General features: G+C 39.7%; 1 protein-coding gene across 1 annotated transcript in view; it reads left to right on the top strand.

Moving 5' to 3' along the window:
- Positions 1–671: 671 nt before the first annotated feature.
- Positions 672–13,856, top strand: part of LOC124757568 (MMS19 nucleotide excision repair protein homolog) — a 148,677-nt gene continuing 135,492 nt past the window's right edge. The window contains exon 1 of the mRNA XM_047249069.1: positions 672–810. Coding sequence (XP_047105025.1) covers positions 672–810 — 139 coding nt within the window. The remainder of the gene's footprint in view (positions 811–13,856) is intronic.

The raw sequence follows: 13,856 nt of genomic DNA, 5'->3' as shown, positions 1-13,856 counted from the left end.
TAGTCTGGCTTAGATGCAACTACATCTAACAATAAAGAATTTTTTTCTTCACTGAAAAGGCAGTTTAACATTTAAGAATACATGCCAGCTGTTTAACACATCCAGCAATAATTTTTTTATCAGTAATCATTCTTCAATAATATTCAGAGATTTGACATGGATTATAAAGTGTATTACGTTACCAAAGGACAATGTTATTTTTTTTTATAACTTGACTGTCACTATACAGCTGTTCAACACTGTGTGTGTGTGTGTGTGTGTGTGTGTGTTGTGAGAAGAGCAGAACTGGTAAAAAGAAAAAGGACATTATAGATGTTAGGCAGCTGTCAGCAACATGCACCCTTCCTTGGTACAACAAATTGAAATGCTAGGAAAAAGAAACGTTGCTACTTTCTTCTTTCCTTTCATTCTTATTAATAAAAGCAATGACTTTCAGTATTGAAAGTAACATCTCATCCCTTATTTTAATTGATAAATTATGCATTCTAGCAGTAAAAGCTTTAAAAAGTACTTTTTTATTAATGTTCAGTTTTAGGCATTTAAAAATGCTTTGAGCAAATTCCCAGGCAAATGCCCATTTATAAATGTTCTGCCCACTGATCATTTGCCTGGGCCATATCACTACCTGTGTGTATTATTCCATGGTAATTGCTTTTGCATTCTAGTTACAGATGCACAATATGCCTGCCAAGCTGCCAGATTACCTTCTGATTGAAATGAATCAGCATGTTAGTTGTCAAACTCAGTTGCAAGCTGATCGATTCACTATATATAATATCATCAGCCAGTTAGTGAAGGTATACCCAAATGGTAAGTTGAAAGTTTGAAAATAATCAAGTAACAATATCAATTTAAAATGAAGCAAATAAGACTCTAGTATGATCCTTGTTCTTCCCAGCGAGTTAAACTAATATTAAATTATTTTGTTCCCAGTCCTGTGAGTTTGGCGAAAGAGCTTGATATTTTGATGTTTTTTACACGCAGCACCTTTTGGCAATGTTGAAAGGGTGTTTGTGTTTTCTTTATGAAGGTAGTGCCTGATGTTGGTCCACTTACTCACTCTCACTGTCACTGCCCCTGCTGCTGCTTTGTCTTTTGTCTGAGAGCACATGTTGCTTATTGTGGCCAGTAACAACAACCCCCCCCCCCCCCCCTCCCCTCGTCTCCACAGATCTGAGTTGATAGTTTCCATTTCTATTTAAAGAGGTCATCATTGATCCTAATTATGTTGATTTCCTTTATTATGCTACCCTAAAGTCTAATGACTCTGCTCAGCACTCTGGTCCATTTAAAACTGGTTATATGGCTTTCATCCATGCTGTGATCAGACTGCTGATTTACGTTTCTGCAGGACGCAGTGTTCTGTCTGCCCAGTGGACTGCACCTTGCACTCACATTGAATGCTGTAGACAGCAGGCATGTGGTGAGGTTTCTAATTTTCTGTGGTGGTCGGATGATTGATTTAACATTGCATTTGTTCAGAATCCTTGTGATCTTGGCTTTTGGTGGTCACACATATGTCAGTAACGCCAGGTGCCTTGCTCTCTTCCTGTGTTCCTGTGTTGTTTCAACATTACACATTGTTCATATTGCCTTCTTAATTAGTGTACCAGTGTAGCAATTCCTCTGCAAGACCTGCCACAGGTGTTACAGTTTGGTGTGCAGGCTTTCTTGATCATCCTTGTTTCAAACAGGGTATACAAAGCAACTAACAGTGTAACAGATCAGTTTCCCCCCACTTATGTGGCAGTCTAAAAATACATAGAAGTGTGATGTTAACTGTCAACTTGGCAAAATATACACTCTCCAAATATCTGGCAGAACACCCTGTCCCTTTGTCAAAACACAGTGACCACCACATGAATAGCTTGTACGATTTCATGAAATTGTTGAAGTATATCTGACTCAGCAAGAACATTATTCGCATCGAGCATTTTGAGGAAGTAGCCACTGGGACTGCGTGCCTTCAGCCGAAGCATTTCTGTAGATAAGAAGAATCCTGCATTGTGTGACTACATAGCAGAGTATATATGGTTAAATGTGTTGCACATCTGAACGCTGGCCGTGAGAGCAAAAAATTCACCACAGAAGAAGAGACAGATGGCTGTCTTCCATTCCTTTACATTGGGGCACAGAAAGTACATACAGGAAATTTATGCATATGGATATCTGTATGCATCCAGCTGCCACCATACATCCCAACACTGCATTGTTGTGAGAACTGTTTCATATGACTATAATGTCAATGAGACACTGTTAGAATCACCAGTTCGTACAAGACAAGCTACCACTTATAGAAACAACCGGGTGAAGATACAGGAATTAATAAATTGAAGAGTGGATTTCTTCTTTTTTGATGCAGATGTATCAAAACATTATTCTTGCCACAAAACAACTTTAAACATTTGGCATTGTGTATATCCCATTCAGTTTACATATAGCTTAACGTATGAAAAGAAAAGAACGAAAATATAATATGATTCAACACACACAACAGATTGGATCACCAGATGTCATACAAAATCACACCCCAGACCATAACTCTAGGTGTTGGTCCAGTGTTTAGCATACAGACAGGTTGGTTGCAGGCCCTCAATTGGCATCCTTCTAACCAACACACGGTCATCACTGGCACTGAGGCAGAACCAACTTTCATCAGAACACACCACAGATCTCCATCCTGTCCTCCAAAGAGCTCTCGCTTGACACCACTGATGTTGCAGATGGGAGGTCAATGGAATGCACTCTGCAGATGGTCTGGCTTAGAGCTGTCCTTCAAGTAACTGATCTGTAGCAGTTTGTTGCGTCACTGTGGTGTCAACCGCTACTCAGATTGCTGCTACAGATGCTGTACAATGCACCAGCCACCTTGGTAGTGCCACATGGTCATCCGGACCCTGGTCTTCTTTCGACTTTACATTCTTGTGAGCACCGCACTCAGCAGTTATGTTCAGTGGCTACATTCCTGCCAAATCTTTCTGCAGTATCACAGAAGGAATATCCAGTTTCTCGTAGCCCTATTGCACAACCTTTTTCAGACTCTGTAATTTTGAATGGTTTCTAAGTGTGTGCCATACGGACTGGGAGCCTTCTTGTTCTTTAATTGTTTAATTGCTAATGGTGCCTCCTCTTGGATAACAGGGACAGTAATGGGATCATTTGTGTAGGTATCATCCATTTGTCTACGTAAGCTTGTATGATGTTCCTGGTCATTTGTTATTTCATTGTCAGAGAGAACTTTGTTCATCAGATACTCTGCTGAACATCTCCAACCCTTTTAATATTCCAGTCTGTGTGACTAAGAGTTAACAGCACTGCCAGCATCTTTACCTTGTCTATCTGAAGCGCCTAGAACCGCAGGGCCACACCGGCCGGCAGGCTGCATTCATTTATTGTGTCAACCACGATTTGTCCCCTATTGACTGTTCTATCTGAATGCCATAGCATCGATCACGCAATGATGTCATAAAGTATGAATAGTCTTTTGTCCAGGGAAAATGGTGCTGTGTGTCTTATTTGATCTGCAAAAGGCTCTATGTCACAAGAATACCGTATGTACATGGATGTGAAAATCCAAGATTCTCACCCATGTATAATTACCGCTGTGGCTACGTGCTCAGAATAGACTTGTTTTTTTTTGTGATGTGTAATTCATATTTGCTATTACAATTGCAGCCATACAGAGTGTATATACCCAGGGGCATTTGGGAAAAATACAGAAATTTTTTCATCTGGGAAAAACTTGGGATTTTTTAGAATTCAGAGAATTTTTAATTATTTTAGTTTTCTTTTAAAGGTTTGTAATTTTAACCGGTGAGAACTGATACTCTGGCAATGAAATGTACTGTAGCCCACTACAACAAAATAATATTGAAACAATAAATTATAAACAAGAGAATAACACCAAAATAAAACTTTAGTTGCAAAGAAAATGTGTTACTTATGACAACAGGACACAGTGCACACACAAGTGTCTGCCAGCAGCAAAATGTGTCAAAGGCTTTAGGGCAAAGACCACGCTGTACTTCATAACAGCAAATTGCTTTCGATGAACATGATGTCACATTTTTAATAGTGCATGGGAAAATATTGCAAATGGTGGTTGGAGAAGCATTACTTTCAAAGAAGTTTTCCTTTTCTGCAAGATGATTTATGTTACCTGTGAGAATGTGCAATGAATTTCTTAAATCGTGGAGAGTTTGAGTCTAATTCAAATCTTGACACTTTGAGGACCAACCACTTAGAAATATTTCGGACTCGAAAGACCAGCATTTATGCCATTAGTTAAAATTTTACTGGCACATTTGTGTTTGAAATATCTTAAAGGGTAACAAATGCTATAAAAAGACCTGACTTCAATGATACCTTTGCATATTTTATTCTTGGATAGATTACAAATTATGCACTAAAGATCCCAAAAAAGGTGTAATTGTCCTTCAAACAATAGTTCAAAGTGAGTTCTTGAGTAATTTTACATGTAATTAGCTTCTTTTTTTTTTTTTTTAATGGAAAATTCGAAGTGTTTAACAGGACATGTGTTCAGTGAGGTAACCCATGAAATATTCAGTGTGCAGCCTCAGAAATATTCACGTTCTGCAATTTAAGCTGTGCTCATAGTATCCTGCCTAACCATGTAGTTGTCGGGGGAGGGGGTATTTGATGACCAATATTATAGGTGAAAGCTTAGCTTTTCTTGTAGCTAAACTGTTTGTATATTAATTTAAACCATTAGCTTTTTCTATTTGTATGTTCGTGCTACTTAACATTGATGTTGCTATTGGCGTACTATGTCACGTGTCCTATGCTCTGAATATTGTCTGTCATTGGCTGGCGAGATCATGTGACATGAGTTATGATTGTCTAACAAAAGTGCATTTTGCAACCCAATTTCAATTTCAGTGCTTTGGAAGCTACTGTGCTATATTTTGTGGAATTCATATTTGTACTTTCATAATGTGAAAATATACAGTGTACATGTTGTCGCATAGCAAAAGTCTTTCCAAAACGCATTGTTTTTTGTTGGGTTTTGCTTCCTAAAGTGCCAAGAAGTTTTATGTCATTGTATAAAACCTTTACCATTCAAAGGAGTGCCAAGTTTTACAGCTCCGGGGGAAGAAATGTATTTTCACCCAGGAGAACATGTTTTTTCACCTGGGGAAAGGTGTATTTTCACCCAGGAAAAAAGAGTATTTGTAACTGGGAAATCTGTGAAAAATCTAATTTTTTTATATACATGCTGCCGTGGCTTCTTGGGTCACAGTAATTGTTATGAGATGTTTGGGAAGGCCTGAAAGTTTGCTACTGCACATATATCTCTCTTGGAGACAAATTATGTCTGTCCGTACCTCATTCAGGAGTGTACCCATAACGGAGTTTCACCATTTGTGACAGTGGATAGATACCTTTTCGGTCCTGAAAAGTATCAGCTTGATGGAAGCAATGAGGTTCACCAATCCCAAAACAATTCTGGTATAGGGCAGTGGTGAAAAACTGATGGTTGCCATGCTTTTGGACAGTGATGGCATCATCGTTACTCATTGTTTTTCAAAGGCCACCATGGGCAAAGATGTGAGCTACCAAGATGTTTTGGAGAAGCATTATGAGAAAAATGGCAGGCAAAGGCTGTATGTGTTCTCTTTCACCTGTACAATGTACCAGTTCATCATGGAAATGTAACACAGCAGTTACTTTGTGAAAATAACTTTGAAGTGATTTCTCATGCCTGTTACTCACCTTCTAGTGACTATGGCTTTTTCCAATGATGAAAGACTCCATGGCCACACATTCACCAGTTACGCTACTATTGCATCAGTGACTTTCCAGTGGTTGAAACTGGTTCTTAAAGAAACATTTACAACAGTCATGGAATCACGATGTCAGTGTTGTGAAATGTGTGCATGGCTACAAGTATCTTATTTGAGATGTGATAGAAGTTTCAAAGGTTTTGTGTGACTATTTTGTAGTCTAATGGGGTCTTTTGGACAGCCGAGTAAAATGTTATTGCGTCCATTTGCTGTTAGGATGGGATGCGTGGGCGGTAGTTCCGGGTATTGCAGAATGTGGAACACGGAAAACTTAGTTTTACCATTTATTAATAAAGATGGTGCGACAATGCATCACTGTGCTGAGAGCGATACATGTCCACAACTGGCCGGTCTCAGACTGCTCTTCGTAGCCGGTGGCTGTGTACAAGACACGGCGCACAACTCAGATTGCATTTCCCGTCAGCATTCCACGTGATAAGCACACAGCGCGGCGACTCTGACACTGTCCGCTACAGCCGTACAATTCTGCCGTTACAATCACCCTCCCTCATGAAAATGAGCTACCGAAGGTTGCTCGAGACGACCTCCTGGGCGTCATGCGTTTTTCTCGCCAATGGCGGCATGGGGGGGCACTTCAACATTTATTCTGTTTGCAGACACAGTGATGATGGGCACTGACGAGTGGGCTTTCAGGACAACAATTTCATACATTACATAGGCTGTACATACAAGAGACATCAATAAAAGCACAAAGAACACAACACTGACAATCAAATATGGATTAGCATTATTGGAAGATTCAATAGACTTAATTTTAGTTGCTACTTCTCAGAAATTTAACTCATTATTAGTATTTATTACACTTTCATGGATATGCGCAATTAAATTGTCATCCTCGGGTAAGCTGGACAGGGAATGATTTGCGTAGGTCAGTAAGTATGATTCATTGTAATAAACAGGTAACATCCTTGTTTAAGGGAATTTTGCATCTGCATGAAAGGTGGTTGGTAATACAGAAGGCATTTCAAACAGATCACATGATAAATCACAGTGCGTAACATTCAGAATTAATCGACTACCAGTTAATTTGAATGTGAAAGGTAGTTCAGGTGTGTCAAACGTTTTACAGGTAAATGTGATTTAGAGATTTGAGTTAAATGAATATATTATACCTTCTGAATATCTTTTAAGGAATGGTTGATTAAGATGCATTAAAATTCTAGGGCAATCACTGTGAGGCGGATTGTTCATAAACAAATCTTTCTCACAACTGTACACTCTAGTATCTAAGAATACTGCCGTCTCTGGGCAGATTAGCTTATGACTACGTTTACACTTATGAACATCATGTTCATTCAGGGATACAAAATATCTTTTATCTTTACTGATTAATAAATAATCCTTTACCTGATACATTGCATGAATACCTACTTGGTTCCATTTCACAGGGTAAGTATGAATTTTATACATTTCAAAATTATGTTTGGATCTGGCAATCGGTATAGAAACAATTACAGTTAATTGATCTTCAATCATTAATAGCTTACGTTCAATCAACAGCAACATTTGTAAAAATTGGTCTGGATGCAATAAAACACTATTCAAGCAATCATTGAACTAATTTCTAAGGCTATTCTTAAATTGAGAGCATCAAATTTAGCGTTTGATAAACTGTCAGTAATTCTTAACAATAGGGTGTTTAAATCTAAATGAGCACTCACAGCTTGAAGAAATGCATATAATTCACGGATGGTTGCATTCATTTCACCACGAATTGTGTTAAAATGTGTAATGAACTCTTTCACAATTTGTTCAATAAACAGTGTGTGGTTAGTAACGGTCTTTTACATATTTCATTAGAAAGGTTAATTGAATTTGTGTTAGACTGCTGCTCTAGAGCTAGTATTTTATTCCTGAATTATTCCGTTTGTTGCAGGAATCACATTGTGAAACAAACTCAAATATGTCAGCCTTACGACTTGGCCACCAATACTTTTCAGCTACTTTGATATTCATTGCCTTTTTACCGCAGTGTCCTGATAGTAAGAAATCATGTTGTTCGGTTAGGATTTGCTCTCTCATGCCTCTTAGAATAACTAGGCAATTCCCTTTGTTAGTAACTTTGTACAGCAATCAATCTATTTCTACGGAACGTTGATCATTTTTCCATATTTCGCATTGTGGATCGCCTTCTTGGGCTGCTTTTAATTCCTCCTCACGGCTTATGGTGTCACAAACACGAACCTTACGACTCATCGCATCAGCATTCACATGTTGTTTCCCAGGACGATGGATAACTGTGAATTGGTAAGCGCTCAGTTCTAATGCCCATCTTGTTAGTCTCGAACTGGGATCCTTTAAGCTCAACAGCTATTTAAGTGCGGCATGGTCTGTGATTACAGTGAATTCTCTCCCTGTTAAGAAACATCTGTTTTGTTTGATACCAAAGACCAGAGCACAAAGTTCCTTTTCAGTGGTAGTGTAGTTACATTCCGCCTTATTTAATTGCCGGGAAGCAAATGATACTGGATGTTCTTGACCATCAAATTTTTGGGACAAAATAGCACCAACTGCAAAATTTGAATCATCTGTGGAGAGGATGAAGGGCTTACTGAAATCCGGATAGGCCAAAGCTGGAGCCGTGGTTAGAGCAGTTTTCAGTTTTTCCATTGCATTTTTGCATTCTGTTGACCAATTGAATGTGGCTCCTTTTTTAAGTAATTGTGCCATTGGCCTTGCGATATCTGCATAATGGGCTATGAAGCGATGATAGAAATTCGATAAACCCAAAAATGATTGTAGTTCTTTGAATGTTTGTGGTTCAGGAAAAGTTTTGACAGCTTCAACTAATTTTGGATCAGGGTGGACACCTTCACTGGTTATAACATGTCCAAGGTGCTTCACTTCACTTTGTGCGAAGTGACATTTATCTATTGATAAGGACAAGTTCGCACTTCTGATACGCTCAAATACTGCTGGAAGTCTCTCAGTGTGTTGCCTCATGTTTTCACAAAAAATTATCACATCGTCAAGATATACAAGAGCTTGTGTTGGGGTGAGCCCACATAAAACAGAATCCATTAGGCTTTGGAAGGTAGCTGGGGCGTTACATAGTCCAGGGGCATACTGAGGTATTTGTACGCTCCTGTTGCAGTTACAAATGAAGTTTTTGCTTGATTATCTGGATGCACTGTTAATTGGTGATATCCGCTAGTTAGATTACAGACTGAGAATATGCGACATCTGCCCAGATAGTCCAGGGTTTCTACCAAGTTTGGTAACGGGTAAATGTTTGGTGTGGTGACGGCATTTAAAGCTTGGTAATCAACGCAAAATCGGGACTGTGGTTCGTCCAAAACAGATTTCTTCTTTACTAGGACCACTGGTGATGACCATGGTGGTTCAGCAGGATCTCTTGGTTTAATAATTCCGGCCTCTAGTTGTTCCTTGACCATATCATCGACCAATTCTCTCTGACTGAATGGAATTCGGTAAGGCTTCTGCGTGATTGGTGCTGCATTTCCAGTGTGTATGCTATGCTGAACAAGTGAGTAACAGGCAAATTTGAACGTTCTCTGAAAAGATCTGAATACTCTAACAAAACAGGTGCTAAAATCTTCTGATCATCAGCTGACAAATGTTCAGTCTTCTTCCAAATTTTGTTCTTTAATTCGATTTCATTTTCAGCTCCTTGTTTCAATGTTTCAATATCACTACAAGAATCTGTTTTCGTGACTGCTACATCTGCTGCTTCGTTTGGAATCGGTATTACATCATCTTTATTTATGCTCGACACTTCAGCAACCTTCGTTCCTCTTGGCAAAACGACATCTGTATTGCTCATATTCGTTACTGCAATTAGGACTCTCGCCATGTTCGGCTTCACCATTGTAGCTACCTCTATACTTCGGGCAACATAACGATGCATTGTGGCCAATAATTCACAATTTTCCGACCTTTCGGTCAACAACAGAGCTCCATTTCTGATCAGTGGCAACTTTACTTCAACATGGAATGTCGTTCCTGTTCCTTGCGGTGGCTGAGTAATTTGCACTTCGACTTGGAGGGTTCCAACTGGTGCATCGGTCGGGGTGATCGATCTCTCGACCTCAGAATTTCGGCTCCTTTGAGTGCGACATGAAGAATGATTTTCCAGGTTGTAATTATTACGACCTAGTCTGACGCTTCCTTCTGCGACAAATATCTCTGCCCCATTAGCGGATAAGAAATCAAATCCAAGTACACCATCGTAGCGCGTTTCATTATTAGAAACCACTTGCAGCATTGCTGTGTATTTGTCCTGGCCTAGGCTCAATTCTACGTCAACTTCTCCATAGTTACATAGTTTCCCACCGTTCAGCCCCCACACATTAAACATTGGCAGTATCAACTTGTCCCTTTCGTCTATAGAACACCACATCAATGAGGTCTGTGCTCCCGTGTTGATCAATAATTTAATATTTTTTCCATGATAAACAGCACCTATCATGAAGTCATTATCGAATTGATTTTCAGCTGCACTAACAGGAATCACTGCCTCGGGCAAGGGGCGGACGCTGTGGTGGCACGTACGTCCCTGCACTCATTTAAAGATCTGCTGAGTTGTCTGGTGCTCACATTTGGTTTCTTTTTGTTGCGACAGTTCCTTGCTAAGTGACCCTGTATCCCACAGTTGTGACAGTTCCTGTTCTCCTTACAGTCCTTGCGCTTGTGACCAGGCCTATTGCATCGGTAATATTCCACATTTGAGTTGAACACGCGACATTCTTCTTTTCGCATGTCATTTGGGCATCTCAATGCTTCAACAAAACCAACAGCCACGCGTACTTCTTCTTGAAATGTCTTACAGCGTGTGAATCTGTCTGCTTTGTGTACTTCTTCCCCAAACAACCCATGGATGAATGTGTCAAGTGCTTTCTGATCGGCTTTGAAAAGCTGTATCCGGTTCTCATTTTCGTCCTCTACAAGCTTGTAAGTCTGAGCATTTATGTTTCGGATTCTATCAGTGAATTGCTTGATAGATTTGTCACGCCGCATGATAGATTTGTCACGCCGCATGTGCAAACTATGAAGTTGCTCACGGTAGAATCTGATTGCATTTTTGCGTTTGAACCTCTGAACCACTACGGTTTTAAAATCATTGTATACTTCTGTTTTCACGCAAATCGGCTCCGCGCTAATGAATTTTTGTGCGGCTCCTTGGATTCTCAATTTAGCAACTGCTTGCTTATCTGAATCAGTCCACGAACCCAACAGAGCAGCGCCTTTGAGTTTCCGCAAAAATACTTTCACATCTTCCTCAGGTTTTCCACTGAACACTGGTACAGATGGCAACAGTTAAAAATTCTTTATTGGAACAGAAGTGCCGTCATGTGACAAATCAAATGGGAGGCTACGCTCGCATTTATCTGCTTTTAATTGTTCAGTCTCTCTTCGTAGTTCTTCTATAACGGTTTGGAGATCGACCGTGTTACTCGCGTTTGCGTCTACCATTTTGAATCCAGTCTATACCAGTCACTCAATACAGAAAAATTTAAAATCCATCACTGCCTTTTGTTTTAAGCCAATCTGAGTAGACTAACCTGAATTCCAGCGCTGGATGTCCCCATGTTGTCGGACGATGTCCTTGGCTGCTGCTGCTTGCTGTGTTGTGAAGATGGTCCGATGTTAAGTTCACACTTTGCTGCACTTTTCAGGACTGTAGGTTTTCTGAAAATAATCCCACACCTGGTACTACTTTTCTAACGGGGTCTTTTGAACAGCCGAGTAAAATGTTATTGCGTCCATTTGCTGTTAGGATGGGATGCGTGGCTGGTAGTTCCAGGTAGTGCAGAATGTGGAACACGGAAAACTTAGTGTTACCATTTATTAATAAAGATGGTGTGAAAATGCATTACGCGCGTCTGGTAACCGTCATCACTGTGTCGAGAGTGATACATGTTCGCAACTGGCTGGTCTCAGACTGCTCTTCGTAGCCAGTGGCTGTGTACACGCCTCGGCGCGCGTCTCAGATTGCATTTCTCATCAGCATTCCGTGTGATAAGATCACAGCGCGTCGACTCTGGCGTTGTCTGCTACAGCCGTACAATTCTGACATTACAGTAGAAAAGAAAACCTGAGAACTTAGAATTTGAACCTCCTAGTATCACAGAAATCTTGGAACAAAATGGGATGACTAGTCAGAAATGAAGTTGTAGCAAAAAGAAAATTTATTTTTGATTTGGAATCACTTTTGGAATGTGAATATGGCATGGAACGACAACAAAATTATTTGCAGGGACTAGAGAAGAATTGACGATTTTTCGTTTTTTTACTGAGAAAACTATAGTTTGAGAGTCTTAGATTAGCTGTGATTTGAAAGTTTTAGATTGTTATGGTGAAGTAAATGTGGTTTTTGGGAGATATCACACACTGCTATCCTCTTCATCATGTTTGTAACATACTTTTTCAGTATGACACAGTGGCAAATATTCCAAAATCATATAAACTTTTTGACGATCAAGCGGTGGCAGGAGTACACACATGAAAATGCAGAATCTTTTAGAGCCAGTGGCTCCTTATTTTGTGAGAAGAATTGAAGGAAAAGGAAGAAGAATGAAGGAAAGGGACTGGTGAGGTTTAGAAAGTGGGGAGAGTTGCAGAAAAGTCACCCAAAACCCCAGGTCAGGGGAGACTTATTGGAAGGATGAGAAGGGAAGACTTGACTTTTGTTGCCTGGCAAGTATTCTCTCCTAGTGCATGCAGTGTATACACTGTGTAGGTGATTGCCATATCAGGGGTCTGTGAAACTCTTGCCACAAAGAACTTCCTGATTTGTAATGACTGCGTGAGCTGCTTACAAGGGGTATCTCAGAGTTACCCCAGAAACTTTTTGATTACTAACATCCAAGATGTATCACTTAACCTCCACAGCTCCATAATGACAGTAATATTCATCTGGACACTGAGCCATGGGAAAATTTCAGGTAATGAACCTGCTGACAAAACAGCTAAAGCAGGAACTACAGGAGACAAACATGTACTCAGAGTGTCCGAAACAGATCATTGATTGTAACTGCAATGTCAAATTTTGAAAACATAGGATATGGAGTGACAGATTACAGCACCCCTTGACAAACTGAGAGAAATCAAGGGAAACACCAAGATGTGATATACTTCTCTCCAGACCTCTTGGAAAGATATCATCATACTGTGCCAATTGCGTGTCGGACACTCCAGACGTAACCTACAGCTTTCTTTTGTATCAAGAGACTTCCCTCAGTTTAGCTGTGGTAGTCATCTCAGAATAACCCATATTCTCACAGAGTATGCCCTGTTGACTGATGTGAGAGAGAAAAAAAAGGACTTTATTTACAATGCTAAGTCATCATCAACCATAATCGAAGTAAATACACATCAACAAAAGTAATGAAACATGGCACAAATACATCTTAGGGTTAATGATACCATTTGGAAAAAGTTGTGATAAAAGAGGTTGCTTTACTCTCACTACATAAGAGACTGATGGAAATTGACAGGTAATACATAATGGCAAATAATGTGTCCATAAAAGTTGATAAGCATGAAGTGTACTAGTAATGTCCTGGCAAAATTTGTATCTGTAAATTTTAGGAAGTTCTGGTGATATGTAAATTCAGTTAACAGTACCAAATCTTATATCCAGTCTCTTATGAATGATTCTGGTGGTGAAACTGAAGAGAACTGACATAAATCCAAAATATTAAATTGTACATTAAAAATTTATTTGTAGATGACAATACTACCCACTATACGAATTTGCTCGGATAGCCGCATGTGTTTATCGTGCCAGTTCCAGGATTCGGGCATGTGCAGAGGACCTGGATTGAATCCGCCCAGTGGATTAACAATGAGATGCTGGCCAGTCTGGATGTGGTTTTAGCAGGTTTCCACATCTGACTTGGTAGATACTGGGCTGATACCTAAGTTCCAGCCCAGTTACACGATTTCCAAACATTTTGAAAACAATTGTAATCTTTCACGTGGATAACGCTTCATGTGGGCAGTTGGTAAAGATATGCCCTCCTGGGCATCTGCTATTCTTATGCAGCTGACTTTAATATCAAATTAGTA

The sequence above is a fragment of the Schistocerca piceifrons genome, unplaced genomic scaffold, assembly GCF_021461385.2.
Source record: "Schistocerca piceifrons isolate TAMUIC-IGC-003096 unplaced genomic scaffold, iqSchPice1.1 HiC_scaffold_552, whole genome shotgun sequence".
Taxonomy (NCBI): Eukaryota; Metazoa; Arthropoda; class Insecta; order Orthoptera; family Acrididae; genus Schistocerca; species Schistocerca piceifrons.
The sequence above is the reverse complement of the archived record's forward strand: the minus strand, read 5'-3'. Positions and strand labels throughout refer to the sequence as shown.